This window comes from Carlito syrichta, unplaced genomic scaffold (genome assembly GCF_000164805.1).
Source record: "Carlito syrichta isolate Samal-C Ts95f unplaced genomic scaffold, Tarsius_syrichta-2.0.1 Scaffold304006, whole genome shotgun sequence".
Taxonomy (NCBI): Eukaryota; Metazoa; Chordata; class Mammalia; order Primates; family Tarsiidae; genus Carlito; species Carlito syrichta.
The window spans coordinates 10031-29169 of record NW_007248102.1 but is presented as its reverse complement, the minus strand read 5'-3'; the positions used below and the strand labels follow the sequence as shown (position 1 = coordinate 29169).

The window sequence follows — 19139 nt, the reverse complement described above, 5'->3', positions numbered from 1 at the left end:
TGTAGATATATATATATATTTAGGCAGGAAAATACAACTTATCTTTTTTAGTTGATCTCTTGAGAAACTTCACATTCTGCCTAACAGAGACTAAATTCTGGATTTCCAAATGATTGCAGGTAAAACCCACATGTCCTTTTAATTACAAAGTAAGTTGGTTATCAAAGTTGAGCCTTTTTGAGGGGAGTTCTTTTATAATATAGGGCTGACTTTGAGTCCTTATTGTAGTTAGCCATCTACTGTTGATTTTTTTCATGGATTATCAAAGTCATTGGTATCTTTTATTTTGTCTGCCCCAAATAAATTATCAATTAAATACAACTCATGAAAGGTTGTGAAATATGTGTAGTTTTTCAAAATATCTCTGCTTGCTTCAGAAATTTTTGTGCACCTGAGCTTGCCTTGTTGCATGTTTAGCAAATTCAAGAAGGTGTTGTGTCTCTTACTGTTGTTTTTACCTTTTGTAGATATGCAAAAGTTACAAGGGAGAGGGTCGGAAACTGATTTGCAGCCAGCAGCCACCATGTGAAAGACTCCACATCTGTGAACACTTCACCCGAGGGAACTGTAGTTACCCCAACTGCCTCCGGTCCCACAACCTGATGGACAGGAAGGTGTTGGCCATCATGAGGGAACATGGGCTGAAACCCAATGTGGTCCAGAACATCCAGGACATCTGTAACAGCAAGCATGCCCGAAGGAACCCCCCTGGGTCCAGAGGTACAACTTTTTCCTTTTTAATTGCAAATGAGCAGAAATTGCAAGGAAAGAAAAAACTGCCTGCAATCACTCTACCTTGCCACTTAACACTGTCTTCATTTCCCCTTCTGAGCCTTGTCCTTATGCAGACACCATTTTTTTTTTGAGTTTGGGTCTTACTCTGTCATCCAGGCTGGGCACGGATCACAGCTTACCTCCTGGGATCAAGCCATCTTTCCACCTCATCCTCCCAAGTAGCTAGGACTACAAGTGTGTGCCACCATACCTGGCTAATTTTTTAAAAAATTTTTTGTAGACTCGAGGTCTTGCATTGCTGCCAAGGCTGGTCTCAAGCTCCTGAGCCCAAGCAGTCCACCTGCCTCAGCCTCCCAAAGTGCTGAGATTACAGGTGTGAGCCACCATGTCCAGCTGCATACACTGTTTTTACACAATTATAATCATAGTATACATGTGATGTTGCAATGTGATTTTTTTTGCTTAGGTCTATTTCTCTCTAGATTTAAAAAAGTTTATCATTTGTTTAAAAGCTATGAATTATGTTGGTTTCCTCTGTTTATGGCTCAAACATTTGCATGACACTTTATATTTTGCACAACACATTCACATGTTTTTATTTAGTCTGCTGAACAACTTAGGTAAACAGCACAAATACTTTCCTTCTTTTACAGCAAAGGAAACAGGCTGGGAGTAGGTAATTAATAAAATTAGTTTTAAAAATTTTAAGGGAAAAAACATAAAAGTTTTTAGATTCACTACTTGTTAGCATTTTGCCCCAATTTATCTCCTTTTTTTCTCTATATATGTACATACAGATAGGCACACATATGGTTAAAACATTTGACATATACATATATCATGACACTGTACATCTGAATATATCAACATATATCTCCTCAGAACAAAGCCATTCTCTTATATAATCATAATACAATGAATACAACAAATTTAGTATTAATATAAAACTATGTACAATTTAATTTACAGTCCTCAGTGCTATTTTTTTAAAAGGTGTTTTTAAATTGTGGCCAAATATACATAGCATAAAACTTATCATTGTAATCATTTTTAAGTATGTAATTCAGTGGCATTAAGTCCAGTCATATTATTATGCAACCATCACCACCATCCATCTCCAGAACTTTCTCATCTTCCCAAATGAAAACCTAATGTTATACCCATTAGACAATAACTTCCCATCCCTTCCTCCCTGCAGCCCTTGTCAAATGTCATTCTACTTTCTGCCTCTGTATGCTTGACAACTCTAGGTATCTCATGTAAGTGGACTCATAGGATATTTGTTCTTTTATGACTGGCTTATTTCAGTTAGCATAGTATCCTCAAGGTTTATCCATGTTGTATGTAGCATGTGTCAGAATTTCCTTCCTTTTTAAGGCTAAATGATATTCCATTGCGTGTGTGCGTTCACATTTCATTTATCCTTTCAAAATGTTGATGGATGCTTGAATTGTTTCCATTTTGGCTATTGTGCATAGTGCTGCTATAAACATGAGTACACTAATATCTCTTTGAGCCCTGCTCTCAGTTATTTGGTATATATAATCAGAAGTGGAATTGCTGGATCATATAGTAATTCTGTGGTTAATTTTTGAGGAACTACCATACCATTTTTCATTTCTGCCAGCAGTGCACTAGGGATCAAATTTCTCTCACATCCTCTTTCTTCTCATTTTGTATTTTCTGATATTTTGATAATAGCCATCAAAATGGGTATGAAGTGATACTATTTTCTAAACATTTTTCAATTATATAATGGTATTAATTTTTAGTACCTTTTTTGAAGTAGGTGTAGAAGGGGTAAATTTTATGAAACAGATAGAACACATGATTCTAAAATTCTGTAAAAAGTAATGAACAATTACAGTTCCTTATATTTGAGAAATGGTTTATAGTTTACAAGGGACTTTCATTCAGAGTAAACATCATGTCGTTATAATTATAATTATATAATTATAAGGCAGGTAGATAATTTATTAGCTTTAAGGGCAAGGAAACCGAGGCTCAGAAATTTTAAGTTACTTTTATTGCAAGCAGCCTTAGATCATTTTTAAAAGAATGAAGGGTAATGTAATGAATACATAAAAGGTGACACTTTCAAGGCCTCACACCACTAGAAAGTAGTAGAGTTCACATGTTTTGATCCCATATCTAATTTTTTCCCCCCATATCACAGTGGCCTCTGAACAAGAGAAGATCTGGAAAGATGGTTTTGGGTATAGATTCCCAATATACATTTATGGTGTGAGAGAGATCTGTATTTATTTTCACTTCTAGTTAATCTACTGTGTTAACCATTTTGTTGACAGGAGAAAGATGTTTGCTTTTACTATATTACTGCTGCCCCTTGGTTTGGAAGAGAAAGAATCTCTCTTTTACCCCTTCCCCACACTCAATAGCACAACTTACACGCACACAAGCATGCAGGCATACCTCACAAGAGCACACCACACATGCCTCACACACAGACGTGCATATCTTCTACAATACTCCCAGCATGCGTGCATGCATGTGTGTGCATACACACACACACACACACATACACACCATATAAACATCACACACTTGCATGCCACACACACATACTCTACACACACTCAAAAATACATCTTACTTCTTCCTCCTGCTTCCAGAAGGGTGTGACTAATCATGTTTCTCGAGCGAGATCAATTCTTTCCAGGCCACTGCTTTGTCAACTTTGACTTTGGATATTATGCCCAAGCATTGTGGTGCTAGATGAAGAAATCTGGAAAAATTCCTAGCTTCAACAAAATCAGACCTGTAGAATGTCATTTCATTTCTGTTTAAGTATTGTGAATCCTTGAATCATCTGGTACACCCATATGACAATGTGGGCAAAATGAAAATGGTTTCTTGAAATCTTCCCTGATTTGCCCTAGTCATCTCTCCATTCACAGTAGTGGTGAATATTGACTCGGAACCAGGGGATAGTGGACACCCCCCCTAAGAGTTTTGGGGCCTGGGGGCTACAGCTGAGTTCTAAAAGAAAAGCCAGAAGAAAACCAGTGTCTCACTTATCCTAGACCATGGAATGATGTTCTATGCTATGGTAGGAGTATGTCAAGATTCCTTCATCCACTGACACCATAGCTTGGACCTATAGTCCCAACTACTCCAGAGGCTGAGAAGGGAGGATCCTTTGAGCACAGGAGTTTGAGGTTGTAGTGAGCAATGATTGCACCACTGCACTCCAGTCTGGGTGACAGAGCAAGACCCTGTCTCAAAATAAAAAATTAAAAAAAAAAAAAACTTCATTGTCATAAATACCCATCTTTAAGATTTTTACACACCAGATTTGAGCAAGTAATTTGATAGAAATTGAATAGCAAAAGCTGGAAAAGCTAAGAGGAGGAATGTGGGTAGGGATGCAATCACATGAGCTCTAATTGTCATTATTTTGTTTCATTTTGTTTCCTAGCTCTGTCCTCACATCGGAGAAACGTGGCATATAGAGCTAGAAGCAAAAGTAGAGATCGATACTTTCAGGGCAGCCAAGAATTCCTTCTGTCTGCTTCAGCTTCTGCTCAGAGGTCCTGCACATCCAGTCCAGACCTAATTGACTGCAAGGTTTCCCTGGAGGATGAGCCCATAGATGATCTTGCACACAAATTCACCTATCTAGAGAGTCAGGATCGTGCTCAGCCTTCCTCAGTCTCATCCAAGGCTACCGATTTTGGAGGAATAGGCCAGGCAGGGGTGAGCCGGAGGTTTCCAGAGAATGGCGGTCCAGAGAGCATCTTTTTTGGGAATCAAGGCGATACTTACCTTGCTTCTGATTCAACACCAGCCTCCAACTGGAAGAGCCCCACATCCTGGACGAATGACCAAGGCACCAGGATGGAGAACGTGTTCTCCCCAGTGCTAACATTGGCACACTCTCCTCCTCCTGCACAAATACCTGAAGCCATGACCACCAGAAGGAGCACTGATGTGCTTTCATCAGACCGCAGGAACATCCAGGGCAATAGTGGAATTCAAGACCTCCAGCATGGCTCTCTTTTTAATAATAATGCTGATGGCATGGCCACAGATTTCACTTCCCTAAGATCTTTACGTTACAAAAGCACCACCAGTGCTCAGGGAGAAATGTCTCTACCTAGGAATCAGGACACTGGAGCTACTTCCAGAGATTTCCAGACCACTGGCAGAGTTACTGGGGATGATGACCCAGGAGTGGCGCTTGTTAATGGTAAATACAGCGGGAAGATATTTTGGGCTAGTAAATCTGTCCACAGTGCACCAAAAAGCTCCAGTCAAGTCATAGATAAAACTACTGATGCAGAAAAAACTGGTGTCACTGGGGGAAAAGATGTGTTCCATTTGGGAAGCCAGAGTCTGAGAAGCCAGGTCCCAGCCATACCCAGGGAAACTTCTGCTCCTACACATGTCATCACTCTGCCTCAGTTACCTTCTCCACTTTGTGCAAGCAACACAGTGGCAGCCTATAGGGCTTGTGGGCAGAATTCCACCCAAGACCCCGCATCCCATGCCAGTGAGTTCACAAGGAGGACCCCAGGCTCTCCTCAGCATAAGTCACTGAAGAACAAAGGGGACCCGTGTCTTTAGTCTGCAGCACAGTGGCTTGGGCTGGTGATTTCTTCTTGAGTGTTCCTTAGAGGACAGAAAGTTAGAAGATTTTGATTAAGGAGTGAAACTGGTGAGGAGATTGATGTGTGAAGACAGGGAAGGGCCAGCCAGTAGAACCACATGGAATTAGTTGCTACATTTATTGACAATAGGAAGAGTTCAGCTGTGGTTTGAGAAATAAATATAGCTCTCAGGTGATTCTAATGTCCAGATTTCATTTTATGGAAGGCCTGTCTAGATGCTCACAAGCCACACATAAATCATGGGAATTTTCTTGAGCATGGCTCCTGTTTCAGATATTGGCCATTGTGAGACCAAGTGTCTAGGTTTTTGGTTTAAACACTAAGATTAGCGTACATGCATTCTCTTTTGTTTTATAGATTCCTTGTCTGGTGTTGTGAATACCACATCTACAGTAGATGACCTTGGCTCAGAGGAAATTTGTCTTGACCATCTGGATAAGCATTGCCAATTTAATAGTGAGTAACATAGGACTTTCTATAAGCTTCTACCTTTTGACCTTTGTAAATAATGATGCTGTGAATGTGGGGGAGCAAGTATCTACTCAAGTCCCTATTTTTAGTCCTTTTGGGTATTTAGTTGGAAGTAGAATTGCTGGATCGTATAGTATCTCTGTGTTTAATTTTTTTAGAAACCATTTTCTGTAATGGCTGTACCATTTTTCATTCCTACTGGCAATGTACAAGAGTGCAAGTTTCTTCACATCCTCACCAACACTTGTTGTTTTTCTGAGTGTGTGTCTCTTGTTGTTAGAGGCCATTCTCTTAAGTGTGGTGTGGACTGTAATAAGTAGTTCTGCACTTCTGAATCAGCAAGTCTCAAGCACTGCCACTTGGTGCAGTTTCCCAGTGGTGTCGAAACCTGCCTCTTTTTGTTTTACAGGAGTCGTGCATGTTTTGGAACATTTCAAAATGATTTAAACATAACAATGCAAATTTTGAACAACACATTTTGCAAAACAAAATATGAAAATTTTGCAAAGCAGAGCTATATTCTGTTTCTCTATATTGTGAACTTATAACATGCATTCATCACTCAGCCAGCTTTCCTTTGATGGCTATGTTTTGCATACCTAGCCCTAGGCCAGTTATGCAAGAGGGATGTCAGCTAAACAATGGTGCAATCTTTTCTTTAGTGACTTAGTAATTGAGGTGGGGCATCCAAACATCTGTAAATGAGGAAACTGTACAAAATTAGTAAAAACATAAATAATAAATCCCAAATTGAGTACTGAGTACTGTCTAAGGGACTAAATACAAGTCAGATGAGAGTGGAGTGAGGTTAGTTGGGGAATCTTTCTGGAGGACTTGAATTGCAGACCAGGGTTTCAGGGAGATACAGGCTGTTGCTTATGCTGGAGAGTATTTGACTTAATATACATACTTGAGGCCAGGTGCAGTAGCTTATGTAATCCTAGCACTTTGGGAGGCTGAGGCAGGAGGATTGCTTGAGCCTAGGAGTTCAAGACCAGCCTGGGCAACAGAGTGAGTGAGACCTTACCCCTACAAAAAAAATTTTAAAATTAGCTGTGTGTGGTGACGTGACTGTAGTCCCAGTTACTTGGGAAGATTGCCTGAGCCTAGGAGGTGGAGGCTGAGATGAGCTGTGATCGCCGCTGCACTCCAGCCTGGGTGACAGAGTGAGACCACAATAAAAAAAAAATACATACGCACACATACACACACTTGAGGGGCTACATAAAGGGTAACTGTAAATCGACACAGTTTTCCACGTGGATGAAATGGTTTTTGGGGAGTGGAGAGTTTTTGTTCCTGACACATGTCCATGGGTAATAAAGGAACTGGATATAGGACAGTGCAGGCAAGGACTGCATGGGCAAAGGTGTTGATAGGAGCTGTCTGGCAGGGTGGGCATGGTGGGCCTGGATGGGGAGAGCCAATGTGAACTTGGTGGAATTGGTCAGGATCCCTGATGAATGGGCCCACAAACCTCCTCTCTGTCTTTGTAGGCAGTTGCAACAAAGTTCATTTCCACCTGCCCTACCGATGGCAGATACTGCTTGTAAGGACCTGGATGGACTGCCAGTCCATGGAGAAGATCGAGGAAGCCTATTGTGACCCGCAAATCAATGTGTAAGTTGGTGGCTATACTCTAGCTTTGCAGATGCACAATGTAATCAAAGGAAAGCATAGTGCTAGACTTATGGGGAAAAAGAAAGAACACTTTTCCTTTGGGATCCCATTCAAGTGTGAGACATCTCTTGTAAAAATGGCAAAGACCTGCTGAGTTAATGAAGGGAAAACACAGATAGGTAGGCTTGAAATCACATGGAGCCTGGCTGACACTTAGGAATTCTGGGAGTATTTGCTAACTCAAAGGGACATGATTATTTGTTTAGTTGATATCTGTCAGTGTGTCCTGCAGAAAAACACAATGGAGAGGTTGGCTTGTATTCTTATCAGTTCATCGCAGAACTATTGAAAGTACTAAGTGATTTAAGACAAAAAGGTCTTTGACTTAACCTCATAGTTTAAAAACATGATTTGAATAATTTCATGTGGTTCTAATGCAGAATTTTGTTACCTACATCAGCATTTAATACCTCCCTTATATCTGTTATTTCTTCTATTCTGGGGGTATCCAAGAGGATATCTTACATTTTTACTTCTTGCAGAGCTGAAATGGGTGATACCTACATGACCATATTGACCCATGATTTGCAGGGATATAAACGCAGCCTCATTTTGCGAGGAAATTCTTTGTACTTTGGGGGAAAATTTTACATACTTCTCATATTCAAATTTAGTGAATTTTTGGTGGAGATTCTGTGTTGCTGCATTTTGCCACTAGAGGGTGGCATCAACAATTTTCTTGTTTCTAGTTATGTAGTTCTGTCTCCCACCCTCCCACCAGGTCAGTCTAGAGCAGGGTTCCTCGACCTCAGCACCACTGACATTTTGGGCTTGATAATTACTTGTTAGGGCGCCTATTTAGCAGTATTTCTGGCCTCTATCCACAGATGCCAGTAAGCTCCATCCCTCTATTTCCCCCACCCTCAAGTTGTGATAAGCAAAAATGTCTTCAAATGTTGTCAGATGTGCCCTGGAGGCAAAATTGTTCTTGATTGAGAACCACAGACCTAAGAGGTCTTTAAGAGGTCTTTCTTAGATCAGTAGTTCTGATCTAAGGACCTCTCAACACTCTCAAATTGTATTGAGGATCCCAAAGAATTTGCTTATCTGGATTATAGCTATCAATATTTACTGTATTAAAAATTAAAACTGAGAACAAGTAAATATTTATTGGTTCATTTAAAAGCTCAAATAAATAACTAGAATTAAATAGATTCTATTAAATAATTAAATTAAGTAATTATTCTATTACTTAATTAAATTAACTTTAAATAATATTGTTTAACTAATTAAATAATTAAATTTCATTTAACTAGAATTAAATAAAAAGCTAGAATAAGTAGAATTTTATATAACTATTTAATTTTGTATACATATTTATGTATATCTATTTAATAAACATAACTAATGTATATGACTATATATATACACACACATATATATGGATAACTATAAAAGAAATGTTTTCCAAAGCAAAAAATTTATTGAGAAGGGTTAAATGGTTTTAAACTTTTGCAAATCTCTTTAATGTCTGACTTAATAGACGACAGATTCTCATATCTACTCCTTTATTCAATCTGTTGTGAAATAATATATCATATAGTCTCTGGGAATCTCCACTGTACACTCAAGAGAGAGTGAAGGTGAAAAAAACAAAAACAAGTAAGGTCTTGATATTATTACAAAAATAACTTTAATTTTGCCAATTCTCTGAGAGGGTCTTAAACAACATTTTGATAACTGTTTAAATAGTAATAAATAATTTTAAAAATTGACCAAATGTGAGTTTCTCACTTAGAAACTTTATAACATTGAGCCAATCAATTGTTTTGTGCACAGTTTTATTTTGGGATATTTTCTGAGGGAAGAATACATTTTGTGATACCATTAAATATGTGGTGCAGGCAAGTCGCCTTACATCTCTGTGTTTCCATTTTTCTTTTATGTGTAAGATCTAGAGCTGCATACAGAAAATTTGAAGGTACTTTTTAGTTCAAAATTTTAAATTCTGCACTCTTGTTAGGGAAGGCCAGATTGTAGAAAACAGGGATCAATGAAACATTTTGTTAATTTTATACTGTTCTCTCTCAGCTTTTCTGGAGGAAATCATACAATCAATTTCCAGAAAATGACTTGTGATTCCCATCCCATCCGACGTCTCTCTACTCCTTCATCTGTCAGGAAGTCTGCCGATTCTGTTTTCACCACCAAGTGGATTTGGTATTGGAGGAATGAGTCTGGCAAATGGATTCAATATGGGGAAAAGGTGAGTACCATCCCTCCTTGGGGGAGGCTCTTGTTTAAACTTGCCAACTTAGAAAACTATTAATAAAATGATTGAAGCCTACATGGTCATCCATGGAGAATGGAAGTGGTAGAGGACGTGTTTTTTGTTTTGTTTTTTGTTTTTTTTAGTCAGAGTCTCACTCTGTCGCCCAGACTAGAGTGCAGTGGCTGCTCCCGGCCACCGCAGCCTCAACCTGCTGGGCTCCAGCGATCCTTCTGCCTCAGCTTTCCAAGTAGCTGGAACTACAGGCGCGTGCTACCATACCCGGCTAATTTTTTGATTTATTGTAGAGATGAACTTTCACCAAGTTGCCCAGGCGGGTCTTGAACCCGCGGGCTCAGGCAATCCACTCACCTCAGCCTCCCAAGGTGCAGGATTGATATATTGTAGAGATGAGGTTTCACCAAGTAGTCCAGGCTGGTCTTGAACCCCTGGGCTCAGGCAATCCTCTTGCTTCAGCCTACCAAAGTGTTGGGTTACAGGTTTGAGCCACCATGCCTGGCCTTTTTTTTTTTTTACTTTATACACAGCCATATGTGCATTTTTAAAGCAAGTGTGCACTCCAATTGCAATCATAAACAAAAACATATTTTAAGGAATCCCGTGAGACTTGTGTCAGCTATACATCACTCTTTCCTCATTGACAGAGATGGGAGTGGAACCTTTAGATAGTTTTCTATGCATTAATACATAAATGTGCAGAGACTACTGCTTTGAGCCAGAAAGGAAGGTGACAATGAGAAGTTAGAAGACCATATAGGTGATTGGATGGTTAATTGTACCAGGGAATGTGTTAATTCACTCAAGCAATGCAACCATATCTGGTATAGATGATCAATAGTATTCAGCCAGAGTCTGAATTCAGATGGACTTGAAGGATTGGAACCAGAAGATTCTAGGCCAACCCACAGAGAATTACATATTTGACATCATCTTTGATGACATAGTACTAGAAGTTTGGATAAGCAGAGCTTCTCCAAGTGTCCCTTCCTCCTTTGACTCATAGGATTAGCAAGAGAAGGAGAAAGAGAGATCTTTAGTAGGTAATGGAATCGGAGTGGATAAAAAAGAAAATAAAAGCAAGAGCTTAACCCTTTGCACTCAATGTCCCCTCTGAGAGGATATCATAAATCTAGCAAACTACTAGCAAACATAAAGAAGTTACTGGTGATTATACAGGACAAACATATGCAAGCACACATTTTTAAAAAAATATGTTTCCTTGAAATTTTCCATTCAGGCCGGTCTTGGTGGCTCAGCCTATAATCCCAGCACTTTGGGAGGCCGAGGCAAGTGGATTGCATGAACCCGAGGGTTCAAGACCAGCTCAGGCAACTTGGCGAAAACGTGTCTCTATAATAAACAAAAATTAGCAATAAAAAATTTACAATAAATAAAAAATTAGTTACAATAAATAAAAAATTAGCCGAGTGTGGTAGTGCACACTTGTAGTTTTGGCTACTTGGAAGACTGAGGCAGAAGGATCACTGGAGCCCAGCAGGTCGATGCTGGGGTGGCTGTGAGTGTGCCACAGCACTCCAGCCAGGGTGACGAGTGAGACTTCAACTCAAAAAAAAAAAAGAAAAGAAATTTTCCATTGAAATGACGTGAAAAGTAAATAAAGAGATGGAATATATACTGAGATATATGTTAAAAAAATCAGCTGGTGTTATATAGAAAGAGAATGTGTGAAGTGCTTTCACAGTGGTGCATACTTCTTTGTAACAGAAGGTAGCAATAAAGAGCATTTGTATAAGAAAGGCAACTGTGGCTGTACCCTTTATATCATATGCTATAACTTGAAAAGATAGATAAGCAAGTTACTATAGCCTTAGAAAAAAGAGGCTTTCAAAGTTGAAGGCAGATCCTATTGAAGTATTGAGCAGCACAGATTGAATGTAGTTATCCACAAGTCGGAAAAGTAAAATTGGAAAAGTAATATTCTTTTGATAAATTTCATTTCATGATTTTATAATTTACAATTAGAAATGCCTTATCAATTTATTTAGTTTGCAGAACAATGACAAAATAAAAAGACAAAAGCAAGAGTTATAATGTAAGCAGCAGTGAAGATTAGTTAGATTTAGACTTTTTTTTTTTTTTTGAGTTGGAGTCTCACTCCTTCGCCCAGGCTGGAGTGCAGTGGCATGCACGCTCACGGTCACCCCAGCGTCAAACTGCTGGGCTCTGTGATCCTTCCACCTCAGCCTTCCGAGTAGCCGGAACTACAGATGCACGCTACCACACCAGCTATTTTTTAATTTTACTGTAGAGAGGAGGTCTCACCAATTTACCTGGCTGGTCTCGAACCTGCAGGCTCAGGCAATCCACTTGCCTCCACCTCCCAAAATGCTGGGATTACAGGCTGAGCCACCGAGCCAGGCTGATTTAGACTTTTATACAGATATGTTAGAAAAAATAAACATTGAAGAAAACAATAGTAGTGATACTAATATTATCTCACCAAGAAAAAAACAGGCAGATGTAGTAGAAAGTGATAGCGATGAAAGTGTTAGTAGTTTTGAAGTAGAAGACAACATATCATCAAGTGAAGAATGGGAAGATGTTACAGAAAAAGACAGTCCTCCAGTGAGAATAAATTTTGTTGTACACCCTCAAACAATAGGACTACAAGTAGCAAGTAATGTAAGAGAACCAATTGACTATCTTACTCTGTGTTTTACAAATGAATTAGTGGATACTATAATAAAAGAAACAAATCATTATGCAGATGAAAAAATAAGGGAAAAGCAGCTATCACACAAATTCATTTGGCATAAATGGCATGACATTGGCTGACAGGAACTTTTAGCTTTTATCACAGTTATCCTAAATATGGAAATAATTCAAGTACCAAATTACAGGAGTGCTAGTCAACTGCTTTCAGTGGTAAAACACTCTTCTTTCTGGAAACATTCAGTAGAGAAAGGTTTATGCAAATCTTCTGGATGCGTCATTGGAAGACAGCTGCATCGAGTGATAGGATGATCAGAACCCATATTCAGAAGACCAATAATTATTTGGAATACAGTGATTCAAAATTTTCAAAATATTTCATACTAGATCAGGCAATTTGTGTTGATGAAATCTGTTGTTCAATTTAAAGGGCAAATATCATTTAGAACATACACTCCAAATAAACCTACCAAATGGGGCATATGCATTTATGCGCCAGCTGATTCAAAAACAGTTTATCTTTTTTTCAATACTTCCCTACTATGGCAGGATAGCATTCAAAAACATCATTTGACCTGATCTTCCGGTAAGCACCAGAATTCCATTGCATTTATATAAAAAATTGTTGGAAAAAGTTTCCAGTGCAGCAGCGTATCACATGTTTACTGACAGATATTATACTAATATTATCCTAACATAAGAACTACTAAGGTTGAAATGTTATCTTACTAGTACAATCAAAGTCAACTGAAAGGAAATACTAGCACAAATAAAAAAGTCAATTTTTAATGAAAAAATAATAGCATATAAGAAAAATAATCTTATGCTTCTTGCATGGAAGGACAAGAGGATTGTTACAATTCTCAGCACTTGGACTCATACATGAATGAAATCTACCACAACGATATTACATAGTGGACATATTATATCAGTCAAAAAGCCTGAAATGATTCCTAATATTGTAAATATGAGCAGTATGGATTGTGTGGATCAATATGCTTCTACTTGTATATATATATTTTTGCTAAAATCTTCAAAATGGTGGAGGAAATTATTCTTCTGGGGACCGGAAGTATGTGTTACTAACTTCTATACAGTACCAAGCATAAAATAAAAAAAAAAGAAAGAAAAAGAAAAACCTATATCCCATTTGAAATTTGTCAAGCTTCTGATCAATCAGTTGAGAAGTGGTTTTCAGGAATCATGAGCGCATCCTTCCACATCGTCTTTGAACAAGAGACTGGACAATGAATTACATATTATTAATGTGGGAGGAAGAAAGCAATACTGCATTGTCTGCTCAAATAGAAAAACACCAAGTGGAAGATGTCAAACAAATAACTATTGCACAACATGTATCAATGAACCTGCAATGCATGTCGGTGACTGTTTCACATATTACCTACCACATGTTAGAAAAATATGATATAAAATTTTTATTTTTAAAAATTAGTTCCTCAATGTTGAAAGCCGGGCTCGGTGGCTCAGCCTGTAATCCCACGCCTTTGGGAGGCTGAGGTGAGTGGATTGCCTGAGCCTGCGGGTTCGAGACCCGCCTGGGCAGCAAGACTTCATCTCTACAATTAAAAAAAAAAAAAAAAATCAGCCGGGTGTGGTAGCGCGCGCCTATAATTCCGGCTACTTGGAAGGCTGAGGCGGAAGGATGGCTGGAGCCCAGCAGATCGAGGCTGCGGTGGCCAGGAGCGGCCACTGCACTCCAGTCTGGGCGACCGAGTGAGACTCCAACTCAAAAAAAAAAAAAAATAATTCCCTTATAAGCCAAATTTCATTACAATAAGATAATTGATTCCAGTGCTATACTATTTAATATAAAGTGATTCATTTTTCACTGTTTTGTAAAAAAGTGTGGTTGAGTTGCTGGTATGTGATCTGCAAGAGGTCTCCAAGTACAAAGGGTTAAAACGAAACTGAAGATATAACAGGAACAAGAAAATGCCAGCATAAGCTTCTACATCAGCGGTCCCCAACCTTTCGGGCATCAGGGACCGGTTTCGTGGAAGACAGTTTTTTCATGGCGGATGTGCAGTCAAACCTCACTGTTAATGTATTTGTAGCTGCTCTTCAGTGCTAGCATCGTTGCCTTAACTCCACCTCAGATCATCAGGCATTAGATTCTCATAAAGAGTGTGCAATCTAGATTCCTCATATGCATAGTTTTCAACAGAGTTGGCACTCCTATGAGAATCTAATGCCACTGGCTTCTCTGACTACTCCACAGACATTCACCTCCTGCTGTGCAGTGGGATTCCTAATAGGCCATGGACTAGTGCTACATAGTTACAAGTCAATGGACTATAAATTTGGCTCTGAGCTGCTCAGCTGCCAAAGCAAACAAAGAAGCACAATGTTACAAGATCCCTTGTGCCCCAATGGTAAAAAACACAGCCTGCCACTCAGGAGAGGCTCTACTTCTTTCTGTTAGTAGGGCTTGATAAAAATATCTGTGGGGCCAAATCGCGGGAACCATTTGTGCAGTGGTTAGTGAGGCTCTCGACAATAAATAGTCCTACCATCAAGTCAGTAGCATAATGACTTCCAAACTGTTTTAGCAACAGATACATTTTTTTGTTGTTGAGTTGGAGTCTCACTCTGTTGCCCAGACTGGAGTGCAGTGGCACGCTCCCAGCCACCGCAGCCTAAACCTTCTGGGCTCTGGCGATTCTTCCATCTCAGCCTTCCAAGTAGCTGGAACTACAGGTGCGCTACCATGCCCGGCTAATTTTTTTGATTTGTTGTAGAGATGAGGTCTCGCCAAGTTACCCAGGCGGGGCTCGAACCCACAGGCTCAAGCAATCCACTCACCTCAGCCTCCCAAAGCGCGGGATTACAGGCAAGCCCAGCTGCAACAGATACATTCTATCAAACCATCTTTCAAAGAAACAAAATAAGACAACTAGAGGAAAGCAGAACAGCACTGATGAAATAAGATGGGGGCTCAGAGCCAGTTTCTTAGTCCCCTTCTCTGTTGTTCTCCTTTCTTCTGCAGTGGCCCATAACAACATCTTTATGGAATAGAGTTGTGCTGGACAGTGTGTGAAAATTCCTATGATGTTAGGTTTTACACAGATACATTTTATGTTCTAGTCAAAGATGATGTCAAATAAGTGATCCTGTCAGGAATCTGTGGAAATAGGAATTATAAGCCCAAATTAATTAACCTTGGTTAAAATAGAAACAAACTATAGGTCTCTATGGTTCTTATGTCAAATATCTGCAATATTCAGTGAGATAAGGGAAAAAAGTTGGAAAACATTTGCATTCTAGTGACATTGGCGTTCCAGGGACCAAAAATAACTATGAGTGGGGAATAGATTGTATTTAAGTTTAGATTTACACAAATTCTGTTGATCATGTTCCCTAATAAAACATCAAGAAACTTTTTGAGCTTTTAAATAAAAGTTCTCTCTGGGACATTGTCTGCACTAACTGCAGAGTTACTAGAATGTAACTTTCAATCTGCAAATACATACAATGCTACATCCATGTAATCTGTGATATGTTTGTTGTAAGTTTCTTGAATATGTGAATAAACTCCTACTGTCTCATATTAATTAGTCCTATCATTATATAAATTGAGTTGACTTTTCTGTTATTTAAACAAATGGAAAAGAAAAAAATCAGACCCTGGGTTTAATGTTTTCCTTGCAGGCAGTCCGAGTAAAATAAAAATGATGTTTCCAAAAGATTTGAACCTCAAATAAGCAGCCTGGCTTCTTTCATGGTTCACACAATGTATTATGGTCCCAGTTTGCAGATCTTTGGTGAACTGGTCTGATCGAGTGCACAGGTTAGAAAAAAAGAGTGGACTGCATAGCCTTCAGGAGGTGCTCCATATGTTTTTTTTCTTGTAACTGAATTTTTAATAACAGCTGAGCAACTAGGAGTTCTGGGTTAGGAACCTCTTTAGTAAAAACCTGAGGTGCAGAAACTTTGGCCAGCCAATGGTAGGTGTATAGATTTTGACAATGTGCTCTCTGGAAGGTAGAACTGACACAATTTTATGGAAGCTGATGTGTTTAACTAGAATTTGTGCATACCTAGATGGTGGACAGGGAGAGGACGGGGTATTAGGAGAAGGGATCACTGAATAGCTGGGCAGTTGAGCAGCAGTGGGATGGGACAGAGTGACAGCAGAACCAGGTGGAGGACAGAGCCTGGTAGTCCTTGGGTTTGCATAGGATTGGATGTGCAGATCAGGTCCTCAGAGATGTTCACCAGAAAGTAGTTGAGCTTAGCAGTTGTAGAAACTGTGTCAGAAGTGGCAGGAGTCTATGGTAGGAGAACTGTTCAGAGCAAGAGCAAGCCACAGCTCTAGAAATCCAAGGTCAAAGCAGTAAGTGAGGCACAGGACAGTTGCCAAGACCTGGTTACTGCAACTGAGACTTAAATTCAATATTGAGAATTAAATAATTGAGAGTGCTACCATTCATTCATTCAGAACTGGTGTGCTGGAGTATACTCTAGGACACATGATGGCTATTAATGGTAGCTAAAAGATCTAATAAAACATCTTACAAGGTTGTCACTATGTGTCTTTTAAGAGTATGAGACAACCCTAGCTGGGGATTTCCAAAGAGCTGTGACCAGCTCAGCACAGATGCAACCTAAAGATACCATGAGTAAGACTTATCCTTACAAAATAGCTTAGGATTCTCTTACTAAAGAAACACTGGTGATTGACCCAGACAGCACACAGGTATAAGAGAGGAACTCTGAGAGTCGTCTGCAGACAGTCAGTTTCATGACCTTCTGATTGTACATGCCCATGACATCAACACACTTCTGCTGTTGTTAGTGTTATAAGAGCATGACTTAGATGAATCTGCCTATGCATTATACAGTGCCTCAGACTTGTCTCTGATGTGGAATGTCACCCTTGGGCACTTTACCACCACTGAGATCCACGAACGCAGCAAGTGCAGTATGAGGGCAAGACCAGAGGTGGCCAGAGTGGAACCTTGCTAGGCTGGTCAGATGCTCAGACACTGACTTAATGCCCTGTGCAGCCCAGTTTGACAACGACTAGCCACACATGGTTATTTCCTTTTAGATGTAATTAAGCAAATAAAATGAAGAGATTCTATTCCATGGTCACTGTAGTCACATTTTAAGTGTTCTATAGCCACACATGGCCTAGCTACTGAAAAACATTTAAAATATGCCACCCTGACATATTGACTATTTTGCGTTAAAGGCACTTGAAAAACAGCAGGTGCAAAATGATTCCTCTAACCTTCTGTTTCTTAAAGGCAGGAGATAAAATTCCCATATGAAAGATGTTGTCCCTATACCAGACGGAAACTAACATTCCTATCAGGGATGGGATGGGGAAGCTGAGGGAAATTTGTACAAAGAAATCCTGTTAGACAAACACTTTTCCTCCAAGCCACTTCTCCAGCCAATTAGCGACCTTAGCCCAAGCCCCTTCACCTCCTCACATTTTCATAATTTACTGCTCTTTGTCTAATTCAGTACTAGTGCTCATCTCTAACTGTATCATAGGATCTTGATTCCTTATGAAGGTTCCTGGGCCACATAAACTTGTATTAAATATATTTGTATGCTTTTCTCCTGTTGATCTGTCTTTTTTTGTATACATCTATAGAGTACAAGTGTAATTTTGTTACATGCATAGGTTGCATAATAATGAAGTCAAGACTGTTAGGGCAGTAAGTACATCTTACCCATTAAGTAATTTCTCGTCACCTACCTGCTTCCCTCATCCTTCTGAGTCTCCATTGTCTACCATTCTTGTTGATCTGTCTAATGTCAATTTAATTCTCAGGCCCAGCCAAAGAACTCTAAAAGGGTAGAGGTAAAATTTTTCCTCCCCTTCACTACCATGTAGGACAACACAGAGGTCATTTTTATCATCACAAAATGTTCTAGTGAATGGCGCTGATCTAGACTTGACAGCCTTGCTAGTCAAAGTGAAGTCCATGGACCAGCAGCATCAGCACCACCGGGGAGCTGGCTGAAGTGCAGACTCTAAAACCCTTTTCCCACTTTGCCTGAATCATATCCGCACTTTCTAAGATCCCTGGGTAACTCAGATGCATGTCCTAGTTTGAAAGTCTCTGACCTTTTCATCCAGGAACAGGGTGGGTTCTACAGAGGTGAGCAGGCAGCTGATGGACACAGGACTTCAGCCGGAGGAAGGAGAAACCAGGGAAGGGATTCAACTAGTGGTCACCTGGGGCATACTAAGGTGACTCCATCCTGTGCCCACAGTGGTTTCCCCACTTCAGCCATCTTTTGACCCAGGAAGAAATATGGTTTACTAAACATCATCTAATTGTGTCAGCAATCTCTTTTACAGTCACCCTGATAGAAACCATTATTGCGGCTACTGCAATAAACATCTTTACAGTATGATGTTGGACGCCGTAAATTGGAAAGTTCTACTAGAGAACTTTTTAAGGTCTGCCTTCTTCTCCCTTCCACCCTTTGTCCTGGTTCCAGCTCCTGAATGCATTCAAGTTTATTTCTGTTTTGCACTGTGTGCAAATACTTGAACACAGCTTTTCTTCTCAGCCATACTCCACTGCAGGCCAAAGAGACCCAGCCCGGGCTCTTCCCTGTCCGGGACAATTTCCTTGGATGCTCTCATTCAGGTCCCCTCCCCTTACATCAAGCTGGTGTTTCCATTAGGAAACGGGAGGGTGTGTGTGTGTGTGTGTGTGTGTGTGTGTGTGTGT

The 19139-nt window shown here is 39.7% G+C and overlaps 1 protein-coding gene across 1 annotated transcript in view; it reads left to right on the top strand.

The window, feature by feature from the left end:
• Nucleotides 1-19139, top strand: part of ZC3HAV1 (zinc finger CCCH-type containing, antiviral 1) — a 49182-nt gene that overhangs the window by 23353 nt on the left and 6690 nt on the right. The window contains exons 5-9 of the mRNA XM_021713050.1: nucleotides 468-720; nucleotides 4175-5314; nucleotides 5724-5822; nucleotides 7334-7457; nucleotides 9549-9723. Coding sequence (XP_021568725.1) covers nucleotides 468-720; nucleotides 4175-5314; nucleotides 5724-5822; nucleotides 7334-7457; nucleotides 9549-9723 — 1791 coding nt within the window. The remainder of the gene's footprint in view (nucleotides 1-467; nucleotides 721-4174; nucleotides 5315-5723; nucleotides 5823-7333; nucleotides 7458-9548; nucleotides 9724-19139) is intronic.